This window comes from Mercurialis annua, linkage group LG2 (genome assembly GCF_937616625.2).
Source record: "Mercurialis annua linkage group LG2, ddMerAnnu1.2, whole genome shotgun sequence".
Classification (NCBI taxonomy): domain Eukaryota; kingdom Viridiplantae; phylum Streptophyta; class Magnoliopsida; order Malpighiales; family Euphorbiaceae; genus Mercurialis; species Mercurialis annua.
The window spans coordinates 55,981,032-55,999,622 of record NC_065571.1 but is presented as its reverse complement, the minus strand read 5'-3'; the positions used below and the strand labels follow the sequence as shown (position 1 = coordinate 55,999,622).

Genomic DNA, 18,591 nt, shown 5'->3' with positions numbered 1-18,591 from the left:
GTAACTTGGGTTACTTAGAATTGAAGTTATTGAGTTCCGCTTTTAAAATGGTTTATTATTTTGTTAAATTGTTTTATAAATATAAACTTGGGTTATATTTGATAATTGTTTTGAGTCGGGTTAGACTTGGGTCACTCGACAAGTGAGGTTAGCTTGGTAGTTACTTGGTAACTCGGCAAACCCACTATTTGTAAATTATTTATTATTTAAAGTTATTAAATAATATTTATAAATTGGATTTTAAGCGGGAACTCAATAGACTTATATTAATTGGGCTTTATTACCTTTTGGATATATTTGTGTTATTTTTGGATTGTTTAATTACTACGTGATTATTTGTGCTAGTCTTGTGTGGTGTCTAGTACTCTCTAGAGTTAGGGTCTGATTTTAATAATTATTTTATTTGTCTAGACTCATCTACTGTTCGTGCTTCTGAGGCGAACCAGAGTTAGTTGCTTGCCGGTATTTCACGTGGATTAGCAAGCAGTGAGTTTATATTTACTATTTACCGCTTTATTAAGTAAATTGTTATTTTAATATTAAATATATATACTGTACGTATATTTCGAACTGTTTTTATATTATGGCTCTTAGTTGGAACGTGCTACCTAATGGGCATCATTAGGACTGCGTGCGCACCGGTATTGATCTGGGTAAGGTATATATGGAAATGTGGTAACTCGGTGTGAGCATAGCTCTCGGGACCAGGTAGAGTAACTCGGTGTAGCTCAGCTCTCGGGACTCTGGTATAAGTGTGGTCAGTGGTAACTCGGTGTAGCTCAGCTCTCGGGACCAGACCTATTGGATTATGATTATTATTTAGAATTGTGGTTTAGGGTTCCAACTATTATCCGTAATATCGTTATTAAATGTTTTAAACGTTTTTAAAGGTTTTCCACTTAATAAATGTAGATAGTGGTATGAACTCATCTCAGTATATCTGACCCCGTTGTTTTCCCAATTTTCCCCAGGGTTATTATCTGAGAGAGTCTGGTGATCTCCGCATTTACTTTTCCTCGGAGGTTCCTTTTATTTTATTAAAATTGTAAAACTGTTTTATTCTTAGACCGCAGTAGTAACTAGACGTCCTTGTTATTATTATTTATTTTGTCGGATTGGTTCGACTGGTTATATTGCTTTGGCATGTTTTATTATTTATATCGGTTTATGATAAATCTATTTTAGAATCAGAATTGAATAAGCATGTTATATTAATTGTTGATTATTATAACTGCTAGTTTAGGCTGAAGTCTCGGTTGCCCCCGAGCATTGGTTTTCTGCAGGTTTATGTGTTTATGATTTAAATGAAAGGCTAGCTACGGGTTTTGGTACTACATTACCCATACCCTAGCGCCGGTCGCGATTCATGAAAATGGGTCGTGACATTATATATGCTTTAAAGTGTAATTTTTGTGGATTAAAAATGTTAATTAATTCGGGTGTTAATTTAAAGGTTTGAAATTCGATTTTTAATTGTTTTAAAGCTTAAAAATAGCTTAAAAATGGTAAATAAAGGGATTTTTAATTTCTGGAAATAATTTTATTTATGGATGAGTTATATTTGTGGTTGATGTTAATTAAATGGTTGATGGTGAATTTTTAGCGGTTTAATAATCGGGTTTAATTTTTAATAACTCTATTCGGCTAAAATTTGTGGAAAAAGGGTAAAACTGTCATTTTAAATTCTGGGCAGAAACTATTTATGAAAAAATTTATGAAATATGTTTGATAATTATTTGTGGAGTTTAAATGATTTTTGTGTAGTGTTTTGGTGGTTTAATAATCGGTTTTGATTATTAATTGTTTAATCGGTTTTAAATTATTAAAACCATAAAAAAATAATTTATTGTGATTTAGGGGCTGCTGTTTTTAAAATATTAAATTAAAATATGTATTGGTTGATTTTTGGGTGATTAAAATTGTGTAAAAATGATTTTTGAACGTTTTAACGGTTTTTTAAAACTCATCGGAGTTTGACCGGAATCCGGTGACCGGAACTTGGTGACCGGAGTGATCAAACCATAGTTGGGATTCTGAGTTTGAGATTTGATGATTTATTGAATTTGGTTGGATTTGGACTTGATTGTCAAAATTTAAAGTTTTAGGTTTAAAATGTATTTTTTAAAAAAATAAAGGACCAATCAGTATTTTAACCATATTTCCAGATTATTGATGTGTATAATCTGATGTGAAATGATTTTGAGAATTTTAAGGAATCTTGATGATTTTTGAAAGAATTGGATATATTTGCCGAAAACTAGAGTTTTTGAGTTAAATCGTATTTTTCCAAAGTTGAAAGGCTACATGGTATGTTAGCCAAAGTTTCCAGATTATATTTGTTAATAATCTGAGGTAAAATGATTTTGGATATTTTAAGTAATTTTGTCGATATTAAAATCGATTGAATTACGAAAGGACCTAAATGGTCAATTTTGAAAAGTTTGAGGGTATTTTGGTATTTTAACCAAAAGTGGAATTTAAGATAATACGGGGATGTTTTAATAAATTTAAATAATTAACCTTGAAGTGGAAAGTATTATTGATATAAGGAAATATATTTTATATAATAAAGTATATTTATGAAAAATGAAATATTTAAATGAATATTTCTGAATAATGGTTTTATGTGTAAAAAGAGATAAGTAAAGAAAAAATTACATGAATAAAATAAGTTATGAACTTATTAAATAAGAAATTATTTGAGGATTAGAATTAATTAATTAAATTAAATTAATATTGTATAGAGTTAATTCTAGAGTTAGGATTTTATTAATTAAGAGAATTAATATTTTGATCCTAACTAGATTCGACAAGTTGTCGAGCTATCGAGTCGGAGGACCAAGGGAATTAACGGAGTTGCTTAAAGGAGCATTGACGGAGTAATACCGTAGTTAAACGGTTTCTGTGAGTACATGTTTTTACATTTCGGTATTCGTAAAGTCTCCTATTTTAATATACTATGTGATATATGTGTTGCGGTGTTATATGTTTACATGCCTTGTATGGATGTATGTTTTATGCATATACTAAATGTATATATTATTTTGATATACAAAGGTACACACATAGTTTTGAGAATTATTATGCATTTGCTTATGCTTGAATGTGTGTTACATCGGTTGGCTGTGCTATCGATGTCAGTTTATGTGTGTGTGTTACATCGGTTGGCTTCGCTATCGATGTCAGGATTGTGTGTGTGTGTTACATCGGTTGGCTTCGCTATCGATGTCAGGATTATGTGTGTGTGTGTTACATCGGTTGGCTGTGCTATCGATGTCGGTTTATGTGTGTGCGTGTTACATCGGTTGGCTTCGCTATCGATGTCAGTTTATGTGTGTGTGTTACATCGGTTGGCTTCGCTATCGATGTCAGGAATGTGTGTGTGTTACATCGGTTGGCTTCGCTATCGATGTCAGGTGAATATGGTTGATCGGTTGGCTGTGCTATCGGTCCCATAATATTTTGTGTGTGTGTGTTACATCGGTTGGCTTCGCTATCGATGTCAGGATTGTGTGTGTGTGTGTTACATCGGTTGGCTTCGCTATCGATGTCAGGATTGTGTGTGTTACATCGGTTGGCTTCGCTATCGATGTCAGGATTGTGTGTGTGTGTGTGTGTTACATCGGTTGGCTTCGCTATCGATGTCAGGATTGTGTGTGTTACATCGGTTGGCTTCGCTATCGATGTCAGGATTGTGTGTGTGTTACATCGGTTGGCTTCGCTATCGATGTCAGGATTGTATGTGTGTTACATCGGTTGGCTTCGCTATCGATGTCAGGTTGTGTGTGTGTGTTACATCGGTTGGCTTCGCTATCGATGTCAGATGAATATGGTTGATCGGTTGGCTGTGCTATCGGTCCCATAAGATTATGCATGTATGATGTGTTGATATGTTTCGCCATCAATGTAGATGGACGAATTTAAGAAATGTGGTTTAATTTAAAGGTCAACGTATATGGTTGACATTCTTTGATATTGAAGTCTTGATTGAAATATGTTATGTGTGAGCTCAGGCTTCAATTGTTTTAAAGATGTTTTCAAAGGATTTCGAAAATACATAAAGTTATTTTAAATATAAAACGGTTTTTAACTTTATGAAATATTTATTTGTAACGGCATGAACTCACCAGTATATCTGACCCACGTTGTGGAATTATTTTTCAGGAAAGCTGGTCCGATTTTGATGAAGGCTTCCGAACGTTTATTTCTCGGAAGTCTACTTTGATAAAAGACTGTAAAGAAGGTTTTAAGTTCTAGTTGTCCGCAGTAGACTAGTATAGTCTTATTGTATTTAAATGTTTTAAAGCACATTTAAAACTCTGATGTTTTATCTCATCAGTTATTTAATAAATGTGTCATACGTCTCTTCTAAAAGCGAAAAATTTATAGTGTTTTTCAGGCTTGCTACGGGTTTCGGAGCAACCACTCCCATTCCCTAGCGCCGGTCTCGACTTGAGATTTCGGGTCGTGACAGAGAGTCCCCGCCAACTTAGCGACGGAATATCCGTCACTAGCCCGTCGCTAATTTGGCGGGGTTTTGGAGGGAATTGTTACCGCCTAAAAACTTAGCGACGGATTAATAAATCCGTCGCCAAGTGTTGTTATTACAAAACGCAGCGTTTAAAGCAGCAAATTTAGCGACGGATATGTACAATCCGTCGCAAATATGCTGCTTTAAACGCTGCGTTTCATTTAATTCGATGTTAGCGACGAAATTTATAAATCCGTCGATAAAATCGAATTAAATGAAACGCGCTAACCGTTCTTCTTCCTTTTTTTCTGTTTCCGCCGTTTTCATTTTTTCTCTTTCCGGCGATTTCCCTTCTTCTCCGCAGCCCCTTCTTCTCCGATTTCCCTCCATTCTCCGCCGCCCTTTCCTCTTCTTCTTCGCTGCCGTCTGTTCTTCGCTGCCGTTCTGTTCTTCGCTGCCGTCTTCCGTTCTCTCCGCCGTTCGTCTGCCGTCAACCGTTCTCTCTGCCATTCGCCGCCGTTCTTGCCGGCCTCCACTCAGGTAAGGGTTTTATTTTTTTGTCATTCTTTTATTGTTTAACTATTTTATAAATATATATAATTATTTTTTTAAAAACAGTCCCGCCCGCCGCCACTGCCTCCGGTAAGCGTCCCGCTGTTGCCTCCGGTGAGACCCGCTGCTGGCTCCGGTTAGTCCCGCTGCTGCCTGAGGTAAGTTTTTTAATTTTTTTTATTAATTATTGTATTAATTAGAGATTAGGGTTAATTTAAATTAGGGTTAATTTTCTGTTTTTAAAAATATATTAAATTAGTTTAGATTTAGGTTAATCAAATTGTAATTGTATAATTAGTTTAATTAATTTAGCTTAGAATTAGTTTTTTTAATTAATTAGGGTTATTTATCTATTTTTTTAAATTATATAATTTTTTTTAGGTTAGGTTAATTAAATTATATTTGAATTAGTTTAATTTAATTAGTTTAGGGTTAGTTTTATTTATTAGGGTTAATTATCTATTTTTGTAGTAAAATATATTAAATTTTTTTAGGGTCTAGGTTAATTAAATTATATTTGAATTTGTTAAATTTGCATTAATAATGTTGAATTAGTAAATGTATAACTTATAATAATCATTTGTTTATAATTATTGTTTATTTGTTAATTAGTTGATTAAATTAGGCTAATTAGTGTAATTAACGTTATAAATATAATTTTTGATGTAATTGGATTGTATTGTTGGATTGTGGTATGAAATTTTCTTGCAGGACTTCCCTTAAAAATGGGCGATGCTCATTTTTAGGGGAAGTGCTGCCGAATTTTTATTAGATTTTTTTTATTATAATAATACGTGTTTTTTTTAATGTGATAGGTTTGTATTCTCTAACACTCGCTGCGCATAGTTGTTCCGACTTATCTGGGCTTTTCATCTTCTCTTTGCGGTTCTGCCCTTCAACAAGTAGGTTTTATTGTTTATTTTGATTTATTTTAGTTGGAACAGATTTTATTTACAACGTTCAACCTATAAATAAATCTCGATTTTATTCCCACCGAATAAAATCGCAAACCTAGCCTTAGAGTTCCCGTCCTGTGTGTTCAAGAGATTGAACGTCACAGGATTGTACAGTTTGTACAGTTTGCAAAACTGGTTCTTCCGTAACTCGATCACGAAAAAACATATATGTCTAGTAGCGATAGAAAAATATTCCGTTGTTTTCCAGCGTTTGTTCTCCAGGTGGATGTATAATATATGTTCTGTAACGCTTATTCCTCGCGGAATATATAATTAGCGTTACAGCTCATATACTAAATATCGCACTGAAGGAGAACGACGCTGGAAAGCTGCCGAATATTTTTCTCCGTTATTAGGCATATATCGTGGCCGAGTTAAGGGGAGCCAGTTTTGCGAATGGGATAGGCCCATACCTTTAAAGCAGTCAATTACATTTTTGCTATTTTCGAGCGAAAACCCTCCTAATTATCCGTGCTATAGAAATGGATACAGACCGAAGTTGGATGTATAGGCGGCTCCAGGGCAGGTTGCTGTACCCTGGTTTTGACGAGCGCGTCCAAGAGTTTGTAAATTTCGCTTTACGCTATCCAGCGTGTATGAGCGGGCCCGATATTAAATGCCCTTGTCCTAGGGTGGGATGTAAAAATACGAGTTACCGCGATGTCGAAACAGTGAAGCTTCACATTTTGCAGAAAGGATTTGTTAAAGATTATCAAGTTTGGGTTTTTCATGGGGAGGGAAATGTTTTAAATCCCCGTCCTTTTACACAACTAACGGAGTATGACGTTGACATGGAATATGAGGGGGGTGACGAGTTCATCTCAGTTCAGAGAATGATTATTGATGCTGCGGGTCCAGAAGTAGTGTTCACGGAGGAGGAGCCGAATAATGAAGCTAAACATTTTTATGATATGATGCGAGCGGCCGAAGAACCTGTATGCCCCGGTAATAGCAAACATTCTCCCTTGTCTGCAGCTGCTAAAATGTTGGACATCAAATGTCGACATAGTGGGTCAGTAGCTTTAGTAGATGATGTGACCGAATTTATACAAGAGCTCCTCCCAGAGGACAACAAGATGCCGAAGAACTTTGCTGAAATAAAGAAGATAGTTAGAGGTCTTGGGTTGCCGGTTGAAGTTATCGATTGCTGTTTCCGCAACTGCATGATTTATTGGGGGTCAGACGCGGAGTTAACGCGATGCAAAATTTGCGATCACGAACGGTGGAAACCGCCCCCTAAAGGAAATTCTGTGAAAAGACGAGTTAACGTCCCTTAAAATAAACTGTGTTTGCGACCAATTACGTTGCGACGGATAGCGTCCGTCGCAAACACAGTTTTGCGACGGATTAAAGGCTTTAGCGATGGATAGGTCCGTCGCTAAAACCCTGTTTTCTTGTAGTGATTATTCATCATATAAATAGTAGTCATAAACTCATGCAAATTGCACGGAATTAATACATTAGTATTACTTTTTGTTTATTTGGTAATAAATTTTGATATTATATTTAGTTTACTTAAATTATAAAAAAATAATAGTTATATTTTCTAATTTTTAACTTTAAAAATAATGTTGATTAGTTTTCTATATATTAGTAATACAAATTATAAGATAAATACTGATTAAAAAAAGTAATAATTTTTTTTATAATCTATTTAACTAATAAAAACAATTTTAAATTAAGTTCTAAGATTAATTTTATTTTCTATTTGATTATAATTTAAACTAATTCAAATAATCAATAATTTTTCAAATTGATGATGAATACATTACGCTGTTTACGTTGTAATAATATAAGTCATATAAACCAGAGTTTTTGTTTTTATTTCAAAATAATTGTTGTTGTTTTTTCAAAACTTAATTTTTTTTTAGTTTTGCTCTTATTTATTCTCTCTATTATTATTATAATAGACTAAAAAGATTTTATTTTTTATATCTTTAAGTTATACTTACTAGGTTTTCTATAAAATGCATTAATATTTAAGCACTGCTTATAAAGGAATAGATTCTGTTTTTAACACTTAATTAATTAAATATTTTTGAATTTTATTCTTATTTGTTATAGACTAAAGAGATCTTCTATGCATAACCATAAATATTTAAACGTGGCTTATAATTATAGCAATTCTAGATGATTATAAATTACTTATTAGAAAGTTTTATGATTGGATAAGGACTTGTAGCATTTTAAAACACCTATTTAGCCTTTTTAGGTAGTATTATTATTTTTTTAGAAAATATTAATTTTTAAAATAAAATTTAAATATAAGAGTGTTCTATTTGATGAGAATTAATTAAAGAATTTTGTGGTCATCTCAATTATATAAACACTAGTCGTGTACCCACGCGGTAGCACAGAATCACAATAGTTTTTTTAACTATTTTAATAAATTTTTGTATATAAACTCCAATTTAAAGTTAATAAATATAAATATACATAATTGATTATTTATTATTAACAGTAATAATTTAAATTAAGTTTAATTTTGATGTAATAATTTAACAAAAAAAATACTTTCTATTCTAAAAATTCATAAAACTTAAAAGTTTACATTCAATAAATTCAACTTTTTGTATAATTCGTTTGCATACCATGTCTCCAAGCATGAGCATCACATCAACTAGCATAGGATAAAACTGAATGGAAAGAACGAGTAGAACTCTAAAACTAGCAACCTAGTAAAAGGCAATATCAATATAATGTGGTGTATCAGTATTTGTACAAACATTAATGTGCATGTAATGTTTGGGTAAATATTGATTTTGAAGTTGTAATTTATATGGAACATGAAATCTCATGGTACAACTAGGTAGCAACTGCTATTAAAATTAGCTTCATGATCATAGTTCTGCCACAACTAGCTACTGCAATTAGAATTAGCTGCATGATCACTTTGCACCCTTTGTATCTAAACAAGTTATTAACTTTTCTATCCTTTATCAATTAATTACAACCAAACTAACTTTCCTATGAAAAAAATCCAAACCTTCAAAACTTATTACAATTTAATCCATTTTTTTCATCTTTGTAATAATAGCAAAATTTTATTTTTTTAGTTGCAACAATTGCCAAATTGCATTTTGTGTGTGAAAGTTTTTGGGTAATTTTGAGTTTTTTTGCCACTTTTTGTGTTTAATATACATTATTCATCAAAAAATAATAATAGCCTGATTGAAAATAATAAATTTGGCCACCACAACAAAAAATACAATTTATCTATTATTATAAAAATTAAAAGATTTGGATTAAATTATAATAAGTCGTAAAGTATGAATTTTTTCACTATTAGGCCTTATTTTTACTAGTTACATAATATTTTATAAATTAATCGTAATTTTTTCTTTTTATCAAAAATTGATTTCATTTCATTGATAAATATTGTCTATAAATGCCACTTTAAATAAACTTTACAAACCTAAATCTAGTAATAAATACAGTCAAGTGAATGAAATTCACAAATCTAAATAATTACAACAAAGAGATTCTGAAATCCATTACAAATTTAGGGAACTAGCTAGATTCAAGTTGTAAGAAAATTATAAATAAATCTTCCAAATAAAAATGTCAGAAAATTCTAGTTTTGACGACACACGTGTTTTGATTTAAATTTCTATATAATTGATATTAAAGAGCGAAAATATCAAATCGCAAAATCTAAAATTTTGTTAAAGAAATGAGGAAGATGTACCTTGAAAATTCACCATTTGAAGAAGACATAGGATAGCTAAATCCATATATAGGTAATAAAACAAAAAAAGGACAAAAATATTATCAATAATACTACCTTCATCTTGAATTGATAGACACTATTAAGTAATTGTCAAGTATACCCTCATTAATTATAAGGAATACCTTGAAAATACGAAATCACAAAAAGACAAAAATTATCACTATACTAAATGAGTGCAAGTATGGTATTCTTTTATACATTAATTTATTTTATTTAGAGAATCTAAATTTCTTTATACCTGTAGGGTCCTAAAATGCCTATCAATTTTGGACAGAGGAAGTATATAATAGGAGTGTTGGCAAAATAAGTTTTAACTTTTTAATTTTATAATAATTTTATTTTATTTTTCAAAACGTTCTAAAAATTTCAACCTTTCTCATTTTTGCATTCTCTAATTTATTTTTAAACATTTTTTGCATACGTCAATAAATTTAGCATAAATATAATATGAAACTAATCTATATCGTTCAATTATGAAATCTACGTGTAAAATTTAAATGATATATATGGAATTTATACAAAAATAAAATAACATTGTATAGATCTGATTGTTATTTTTTAATTTATCACTCACACAAATTATTTTGAAAAATAAAACAATTGTTAAAACGAGCTTCAATTTTAACCGACAGAAAAAAATCACCTAGGCTTAAGAGATTGATTTAAAGTGCAAAGACAAGGACTTCCTCAGATGTCATTTGTTTTATTGAAGTAAAACACTAACTTATGTAATATGTATTTTGTATAATTAAAATTAGAAACTACTTAATCAAATTTACTGAAGGTTAATATAGTAAATTGCGTCCCCTCCCACCCAAATATAGAGTTGTTATAGTATAAATAGGTATATAGAAATAAGGGTGTGCATCGTCGGTTCGGTCACTGATTATTAGAAATTTTTGAAACCGAAACCAAACCTAATTATATTGAAACCGAACTAAAACCGAATCAAAATAATATTTTGAGTTTGGTCATAACATAATTTTATTATAATTAATTATAAAAAATAAAAAATAAAAAATAAAACAAATTTTAATAATTTGAATATTAATTTATAATTAATGTACAATTTCAAGGGTATTTAGTAACTAAATTCTAAAAAATAACAAAATTACCTTAACATTTTTAAAAACATTATAAAAATAACACTATAAATATAATTTATTTGGTTTTTCGGTCGGTTCGGGTAATTTGAAAATTTCATATCCAAAAACAAATTGAACCAAATTAACCAAACTTCTTAATAATAAAAACTGAAACCGAACCGAATTAACCAAAAACCAAACCAAATTAAAATTTTGGTTTAGTTCGGTCGGTTAATTCGGTTTCAATCGAATACTGCACACCCCTGCATAGATAGACCAGTATTTGGTCACGTACTACGTATGTGAATGATATTGAAGAGGGAGAGTGTTTGTAGGAGGATTTGAATTCACGACCTAACAGTTTGCACTACTAAAATGTCTGGTTTTACCGACGGAATTTGGCGACGGATCCAAATTCCGTCGGTAATTGGTGAAATAGCGACGGAAGTTGCGACGGATAGACTCCGTCGCTATTTCACGACATTTTCGCGACGGATTCTCACAAATCCGTCGCTAAATTTGGCGCTAAATGGCGGGAAGGAATGGCGCCTAAAAATTTTCCAACTTTGGCGACGGATCTTGAGAATCCGTCGCTAACCACAATTAATGAAACGAAGCGTTTCATGTAAGGTCCGTTTAGCGACGGATTAACAAAATCCGTCGCTAAACGGACCCTAAATGAAACGCAGCGTTTCATTTAGGGTCCGTTTAGCGACGGATTTTGTTAGTCCGTCGCTAAACGGACCCTAAATGAAACAAAGCGTTTCTTCTTCTCCCATTTTCTCAGATTCCATTTCAAAACTCTCAAAATTCTTCCCCCGCCGTCCGCGCCGTTCTTCCCCCGCCGTCCGCGCCTTGCTTCCTCCGCCGTCCGCGCCGTTCTTCCCCCGCCGTCCGCGCCTTGCTTCCCCCGCCGTCCGCGCCGTTCGCCCTTCTTGTCAGTTTGGTTCTACCAAACCGACTGCAGCCACCGCCGGACACCCACTGCCGCCAACGCCGGACACCCACTGCTGCCACCGCCGGACACCCACTGAAGGTAAGTGGTTCATTTGTATTTGTTAAAATTACTTAATATATGTGATTAAATGATTTTATTTGATTTTAATTTGTTTTGATTAGGCTGCCTCCGACCGTTTTTGCCAGCCCTCGACCCGCTGCTGCTCCGGTCTGCATTTTCGGTCCGCTGCCCCGTCTAAAAAGGTATTTCCGCTAATTTATTGTTAAATTAGTTAATTTATTTTTATTTAGGTCTAATTAATTAGTTTAAGTGTAAATTAATTAGTTTAAGTTAAATTTCTTCAATTGTTTCATTTAAATATGGTTTACTTAATTAGGTAGTATAGTTTAAGTGTATATTTTTTGTAAATTTAGTTTTATTTTATAATCTAATATAATTTAATTAGGTAGTTTAATATAGTTTATGTAAATTTATTAGATTATATTTTTTTGTAAATTTACTTTTTTTTATAATCTAGTATAATTTAATTAGGTAGTTGAATTTTTTATTAGTTTGATTAGGTAGTATAGTTTAGGTGTGTACGTTAATTTTGTTTAATCGTATGGTTTAGCTTAATTTTCTATAATTTTATAGTTTATGTAATTGATTAAATAACTGATATTTTAGGGTAATTTAGTAAGTTAATTTTAATTATAATTAAATTATATTTGAGAGTTTCAATATATAATTTATGTGCATATTAAGTTAGTTTGCGTATATTAGTTTAATTGTGTGTTGAAATGTTTTTAAAGTGCATTGTTTGCTTGCAGGCTTTCCCTGAAAAATGGGTGATGCTCATTTTTAGGGGAAATGCTGCCGAATTTTTGTTAATATTATATGTAATAACAATTTGAATTTTAAATACTTATGTATTTTTATAAATAATTAATGTAATAGTAATTTGCTACTTGTTTTCCCCGCTTGCAGGTTCGTGTTCCGATACGGTTTCTGATTGGCATTGTCGGTGGTTTGCACCGCTCTCCCGGCCTTTTTTTCATCCCTTCTGTGCGGTTCTGCTCTACAACAAGTAAGTACTATTGTTTATTTATTTTTACTTTATTTAATTATAGTATACTGAATAATCTTTAAACAAACAAAAAAAGATTTTATTCACACCGAATAAAATCTCACCTAGCCGTAGAAAACCCGTCCCGTGTCCTCAAGAGATTGAACGACACGGGATTGTACGTGTGTACAGTTCGTAAAACTGGTATCTACGTAATTCGATCACGATAAAAAATATATGTGTAGATGCGGTAGAAAAATATTTGGTAGTATTTCCGTCGTATGTTCTTCGGGTGGCTATCTAGTATATGCTGTGTAACGCTAGTTCCTAACGGAATATGTATTTGGCGTTATTCAGCATATATTTGATAATGCACTTGGAGAACTGCGCCGGAAGGCTGCCAAATATTTTTCTCCGTATTTACGCATATATCGTGATCGTATTAAGTAGACCCAGTTTTGCGAATGGGATAGGGCCCTACCTTTTTAAGCGGTCAATTGCATTGACTTTGCTGTAACCGAGCAATAAACCCACCTAAATGTCCGTGCTACAGAAATGAATTCAGATCGCAGTTGGATGTATAGTGGGAGACTGGTCAGAGGATTGTTGACTGAAGGGTACATCAGTAACGTTAGGGAGTTTTTGAACTTTGCTGTGCAACACCCCGAGTGTATGAGCGGGGCTCAGATAAAATGCCCTTGCCCTAAACCCAAATGCCGGAACACTGCTTTTCGAACTGTTGACGAAGTGGAGTTTCATCTCTACACAGACGGGTTTGTGAGTAATTACCACGTCTGGACTCACCATGGTGAGGAAAATAGGAGGGTCGAGGTGCCTGTTAATGTTCTGCAAGCGGACAACATGTGGGAGCATAGAAATGAAGACGAGGGTTGCAGTTCATTCCAGAGAATGGTTACTGATGCGGGTGGTCCCGAAGTTTGGACAGAAGAGCCTCCGAATGCAGAAGCTCAGAAGTTTTATGATATGATGCGTGCGGCCGAAGAACCCATATGGCCTGGGAATGACAGACACTCCGCTTTGTCTGCAGCCGTAAAATTTTTAGAATTCAAGTGCCGATTTCAAGCGTCTGACGGTCTGATGAATGAAATGAGCGAGTTTGTACATCAGCTGTTGCCTAAAGACAACAAGTTAGCCAAAAATTCGTACAGCATTAAAAAGCTAGTCAGAGGGCTTGGGCTTCCAGTTGAGGTGATTGACTGCTGTAAAAATATGTGTATGATATACTGGGGTGACGATGCGGGTTTGACTTTGTGTAAAGTATGCGGGCATGACAGGTGGAAACCAGCTACTGCGGGTAATTCAAAAAGAAGAAAGACGAATGTGCCTTATAAAAAAATGCATTATTTTCCTTTAACTCCGAGGCTGCAGAGGTTGTACGCTTCTAGGGCAACAGCTAAACATATGAGGTGGCACGCCGAGCACGAGATGGAGAATGGTGTGATGAATCATCCGTCTGACTCGCCAGCTTGGAAACACTTTTCGGAGTTACATCAAGATTTTGCAGCAGAAGTTAGAAATATCAGATTGGGGTTGTGTACGGATGGGTTTCAACCATTTGGTGCATTTGGGCAACAATACTCGTCATGGCCGGTAATTGTGACTCCGTATAACTTGCCTCCTGGCATGGCCATGAAAGACGAGTTCATGTTTCTAACGGTTCTTGTTCCCGGACCCAATAGTCCAAAAGGCAGTTTGGATATTTTCCTACAGCCGCTAATAGCAGAACTGAACCATTTGTGGGAATTTGGGACGCGGACATATGACATTCATAGGCGGCAAAATTTTCAATTGAAAGCCGCTCTTATGTGGACGATCAATGATTTTCCGGCTTATTCAATGCTGTCTGGATGGAGCACATCGGGTAAACGGGCATGTCCTCACTGTATGGAAGAAACTGATGCAATTACCCTTCCGAAGAGTGGTAAACAATCGTGGTTTGATTGCCACAGAAAGTTCTTACCACCTGAACATTCGTACCGTAATAACACTACGGATTTTAAAAAGGGCTACAAAGAAAGAAAATCATTCAGGGGATACAGAACTGGAGAGGAAATTGAACAAGAGATTGATAGCCTTGGTTTTAAAAAGGCATACGAGGTTGGAGCTCAGGAGACGAATGCTCATAAATCAAAGCATCATGGGTGGCATAAAAAAAGCATATTTTGGGATTTGCCGTATTGGAAAACGAATATGATTCGTCATAATCTGGATGTCATGCATACTGAGAAAAATGTATTTGACAACATTTTCAATACAGTGCTTAATGTTCCTGGGAAGACCAAAGACCATGCTAAGTCCAGAGAAGAGTTGAATGATATTTGTAATCGTCCGGACTTGGCATTTAATCCATCAACCGGGCAATATCCGAAGGCAATATATGCTTTAGACAAAAACGCAAAACAAGCTCTACTGGAATGGGTTAAAGAGTTGAAGTTCCCGGATGGGCATGTGTCGAACTTGGGTAGGTGTGTTGATTTGAAAAAGCTGAAAATGAACGGTATGAAAAGCCACGACTGTCATGTTTTCATGCAGCGTCTCTTGCCAATTGCTTTTCGAGAATTTCTTCATCCGTCCGTGTGGGAACCTATTACAGAGTTGAGCATCTTCTTTAAAGACCTGACTTGCACAACGCTTAAAGAGGACGACCTAATTGAGATGGAGAAAGACATTGCGAAAATATTGTGCAAATTGGAACGTATCTTTCCGCCCAGCTTTTTTGATTCAATGGAACATCTTCCTATACACCTACCCTACGAAGCGAAGCTGGCAGGCCCTGTGCAATATCGGTGGATGTATCCGTTTGAAAGGTTAAGTATTTTTTAATTTTAAAATTCATTGAAAACTATCAAAAAAATTTGTTAACACCGTAATAATTTGATTGCACAGATATCTGAGAAAATTGAAACGGAAAGTGACCAACAAAGCTAAAGTGGAAGGTAGCATTGCCACTGGATATTTGTACGAAGAAATTGCCAAATTTGCGTCATTTTACTTTAATGACGGTGATCCGACGTTGCCTGACCGACTGCAACGAAACGAGACACGTGATGATGTCGTGGATGATGATGTAGATCGGCTATCAATCTTCAAACCGAATGGCCGACCTATAGGTGCTTCTAAAAAACGAAGTTTGGAGGAGGACGAATACACCGCCGCCCATAGTTACATTCTTTTGAACTGTCCTGAAATCGAGCATTACAAGGAGTAAGTCGTACTCTACTTTTAAATTTATTTGTCAAATACATGACTTTACTGTAATAACAAATATTGGGTTCTTTTTAAAGTTTGTATGTTGACGAGTTGTACGAAATCATTCCCGGAATTACCCAAGTACAAGTAGAAGTGAAGCTCGAGACTGAATTTGCCTCGTGGTTTGAACGATATGTAAGTATCCAAAATAATTTTTCACAAGTATCTCGTACTTATGTAAAAGGTCTGACAAGTATACATTTATGTGGTACAGGCGCAAACTAACTATATAAGTAATCCGTATATTTCGAGTTTGGCTAAGGGACCGCTTAGGCAAGCTAACCATTTTCAAGGATATTTTGTAAACGGGTTTAAATTTCAAACAAAGGCTTATGGGGAGAATCAATTAACCATGAATAGTGGAGTTTGCGTCAAAGGATCACTCTACGCTCCAACGGAAAGTGATTTTTACGGAATACTAACAGATGTTCTTGAGTTGGAGTACCCGGCTCTGCCAATTAAGAGGACTGTCTTGTTCAAGTGTAACTGGTTCGATCCGACTGATAGAGGTATGTCAGTGCATCCTCGATATAATATTGTGGACGTCAATCATAAACGGAAATACGGAAAATACGAACCATTTATTTTGGCTGGACAGTCCGGTCAAGTACATTACTGCACATATCCAAGTAAAAAGAAAGATAAGGTCAATTGGTGGACAGTATGTAAGATGAGGGCCAGATCAGAGATAGACATGCCCGATTCCATTACTCCAGCGTTTCAAGAGGACATTATAGAACAACCTCTAAACGTTATAACAGATGACGGTTCAAGAATTTTGGTTGATCCGGTTGGGGAAGTTGAAACAGATGTGTTTTTCGCTCCTCCAGAGGTGGAGGACGAAGAACAAGTGCCGTCAATATCAGACGAAGAAGATATACTTGAAGACGATGACGATGACGATTAGTAGGTAAATTTTGTATTAGGTAGTTATATCTTAGATGTTCATTCAAAAACTGATTTTGTTTTATGATTTATATGTATATGTAAATATGTTATGTGTTTAATATTGATTTATTTGCAGATATGCGAGGGAGGCGTGTTAGTGGGACGGGCCGGACTCGGCCCCCCACACTAGCGGTTGTTGAGGAGGAGGACGACCAGACAGCACCTCCAGAGGTGGCTGAGGCGCAAGAGGGTGTGCAGCCAGCTCCAGCACCTCGTAGACCTCGAGCTCAGCGCCAGCCTGTTGAGGGGGAAGTATTGGATGCCACTGGCAGAATCCGAGTCATCCCCAACGCACAGAGGTAAATAAAAAATTTATATTTCTTAGTAATAAATGTGTTATATATAATATTTTTCTAAGTCATGTTGATTTTTGACTTACAGGACCAGGTTGCTCGATACCAGCACGGTATCTAGAGAGTTGCGGGAAATCTTCCAGAGTCGGTGGTGGGCAGTAGGCACCGCTTGGAGGTTTTTGCCTGAGGAGGCTGTTTCTTTTTACTTCGAGGAGTTTAAGGTAATTTAATTTAATTTTTATATTTTTAATCTACATTTATTATTTTAATTAATTTGTTAAAATTAACACTTTTGCAGAAAAAATTCTTCTGGGAGGACGAATTTGAGGAACGAGTCATCCGAAGTACTTTCGAGAAGCATGCTGCGAACCGGTATTCTGACAGGTTGTCCACTTACAAGACTTCTCGTGAGAGAGACGTGTCTATTACAGACGACGTGTGGCAGGCTTGGGAGAGAGTTTGGGACTCTGATGAGACAAAGAAGAAATCAGCCCAGGCGCGGGCCAATCGGATGAGCGAGCCGGCCGGAGCTGGCACTGGACCAGTTCGACATACCGGAGGGTCGATGTCTGCTTTAAAGCATAAGGCGGTTTTGGTATTTATCTTTTATTTTAATTATTATAGTATTTTATGTTATATTTTGTTGTTAAATGAACTTATAAATAACTACATTTGTCTGGCAGGCTAGGGAGCTGGGGCGCGAGCCGACACATGCTGAGGTGCATAAGCGGATGCACACTCTGAAGGCTGACCCGACCCGATTCGTGGATGAGCGCGCGAGGATTGCGGCTGTAAGTATCTTTTTAAAATTATATTGATTGAAAGTAGTATTCAAATAATTTAAGTAGTTCAATAGTTTGAATATAATATCTCAATTGTTTGAAACACGTAATTTATTTTATTTGAATTAGGTATTTTTGTTGTTCCTTTGAATTAAGTGGTTTGGTTGTTGATATGTGCTAGTTTGTACAATTTGAAGTTTGCAGGATTTCCCTGAAAAATGGGTGATGTTCATTTTATAAACGAGATGCTGCCGAATTTTTATTAGAAATAACGTTTAAGTTGTGTAATACCCCAAAACATTGAAGCATTTAATTGGACTACGTGTCCAGTCCTGTTTCGCCAGGGTGGCGATATTGGAAATAATTTTCGAGAAACTTAATATTATATTTCAATTCTAAAGTTAGAATTGGAATTAGAAGGAAAAATGTCAAGAAAAGCTCGAAATAAGGTACAGGGACTAAAGTGGTAATTTAGCCACTACGACTTAAAATGGAAATTAT

General features: G+C 34.7%; 2 protein-coding genes across 2 annotated transcripts; both read left to right on the top strand.

Moving 5' to 3' along the window:
• The first annotated feature begins 6,461 nt into the window (after positions 1-6,461).
• On the top strand, positions 6,462-15,641 carry LOC126668771 (uncharacterized). The gene is made up of 6 exons (XM_056104728.1): positions 6,462-6,831; positions 6,955-7,229; positions 11,582-11,830; positions 11,914-11,994; positions 12,719-12,818; positions 13,351-15,641. The coding sequence occupies exons 1-6, from the start codon at positions 6,462-6,464 to the stop codon at positions 15,639-15,641; spliced, it is 3,366 nt and encodes a 1,121-aa protein (XP_055960703.1).
• A 1,452-nt stretch (positions 15,642-17,093) lies between these two features.
• On the top strand, positions 17,094-18,316 carry LOC130015140 (uncharacterized). The gene is made up of 5 exons (XM_056104727.1): positions 17,094-17,314; positions 17,397-17,529; positions 17,607-17,903; positions 17,992-18,099; positions 18,272-18,316. Exons 1-5 carry the CDS (start codon positions 17,094-17,096, stop codon positions 18,314-18,316), a joined length of 804 nt encoding a protein of 267 aa, XP_055960702.1.
• Positions 18,317-18,591: the final 275 nt, after the last annotated feature.

What these genes read in the sequence shown, in the direction of transcription:
- LOC126668771 (XM_056104728.1), top strand. Translation starts at nt 6,462, where the DNA reads ATGGATACAGACCGAAGTTGGATGTATAGGCGGCTCCAGGGCAGGTTG. An exon ending in AATGATTATTGATGCTGCGG is followed by an intron (nt 6,832 to 6,954) that starts GTCCAGAAGTAG and finishes CCTTGTCTGCAG; the next exon opens with CTGCTAAAATGTTGGACATC. An exon ending in CGCCCCCTAAAGGAAATTCT is followed by an intron (nt 7,230 to 11,581) that starts GTGAAAAGACGA and finishes CCATTTTCTCAG; the next exon opens with ATTCCATTTCAAAACTCTCA.
- LOC130015140 (XM_056104727.1), top strand. Translation starts at nt 17,094, where the DNA reads ATGCGAGGGAGGCGTGTTAGTGGGACGGGCCGGACTCGGCCCCCCACA. An exon ending in GTCATCCCCAACGCACAGAG is followed by an intron (nt 17,315 to 17,396) that starts GTAAATAAAAAA and finishes TTTGACTTACAG; the next exon opens with GACCAGGTTGCTCGATACCA. An exon ending in TAAAGCATAAGGCGGTTTTG is followed by an intron (nt 17,904 to 17,991) that starts GTATTTATCTTT and finishes TTTGTCTGGCAG; the next exon opens with GCTAGGGAGCTGGGGCGCGA.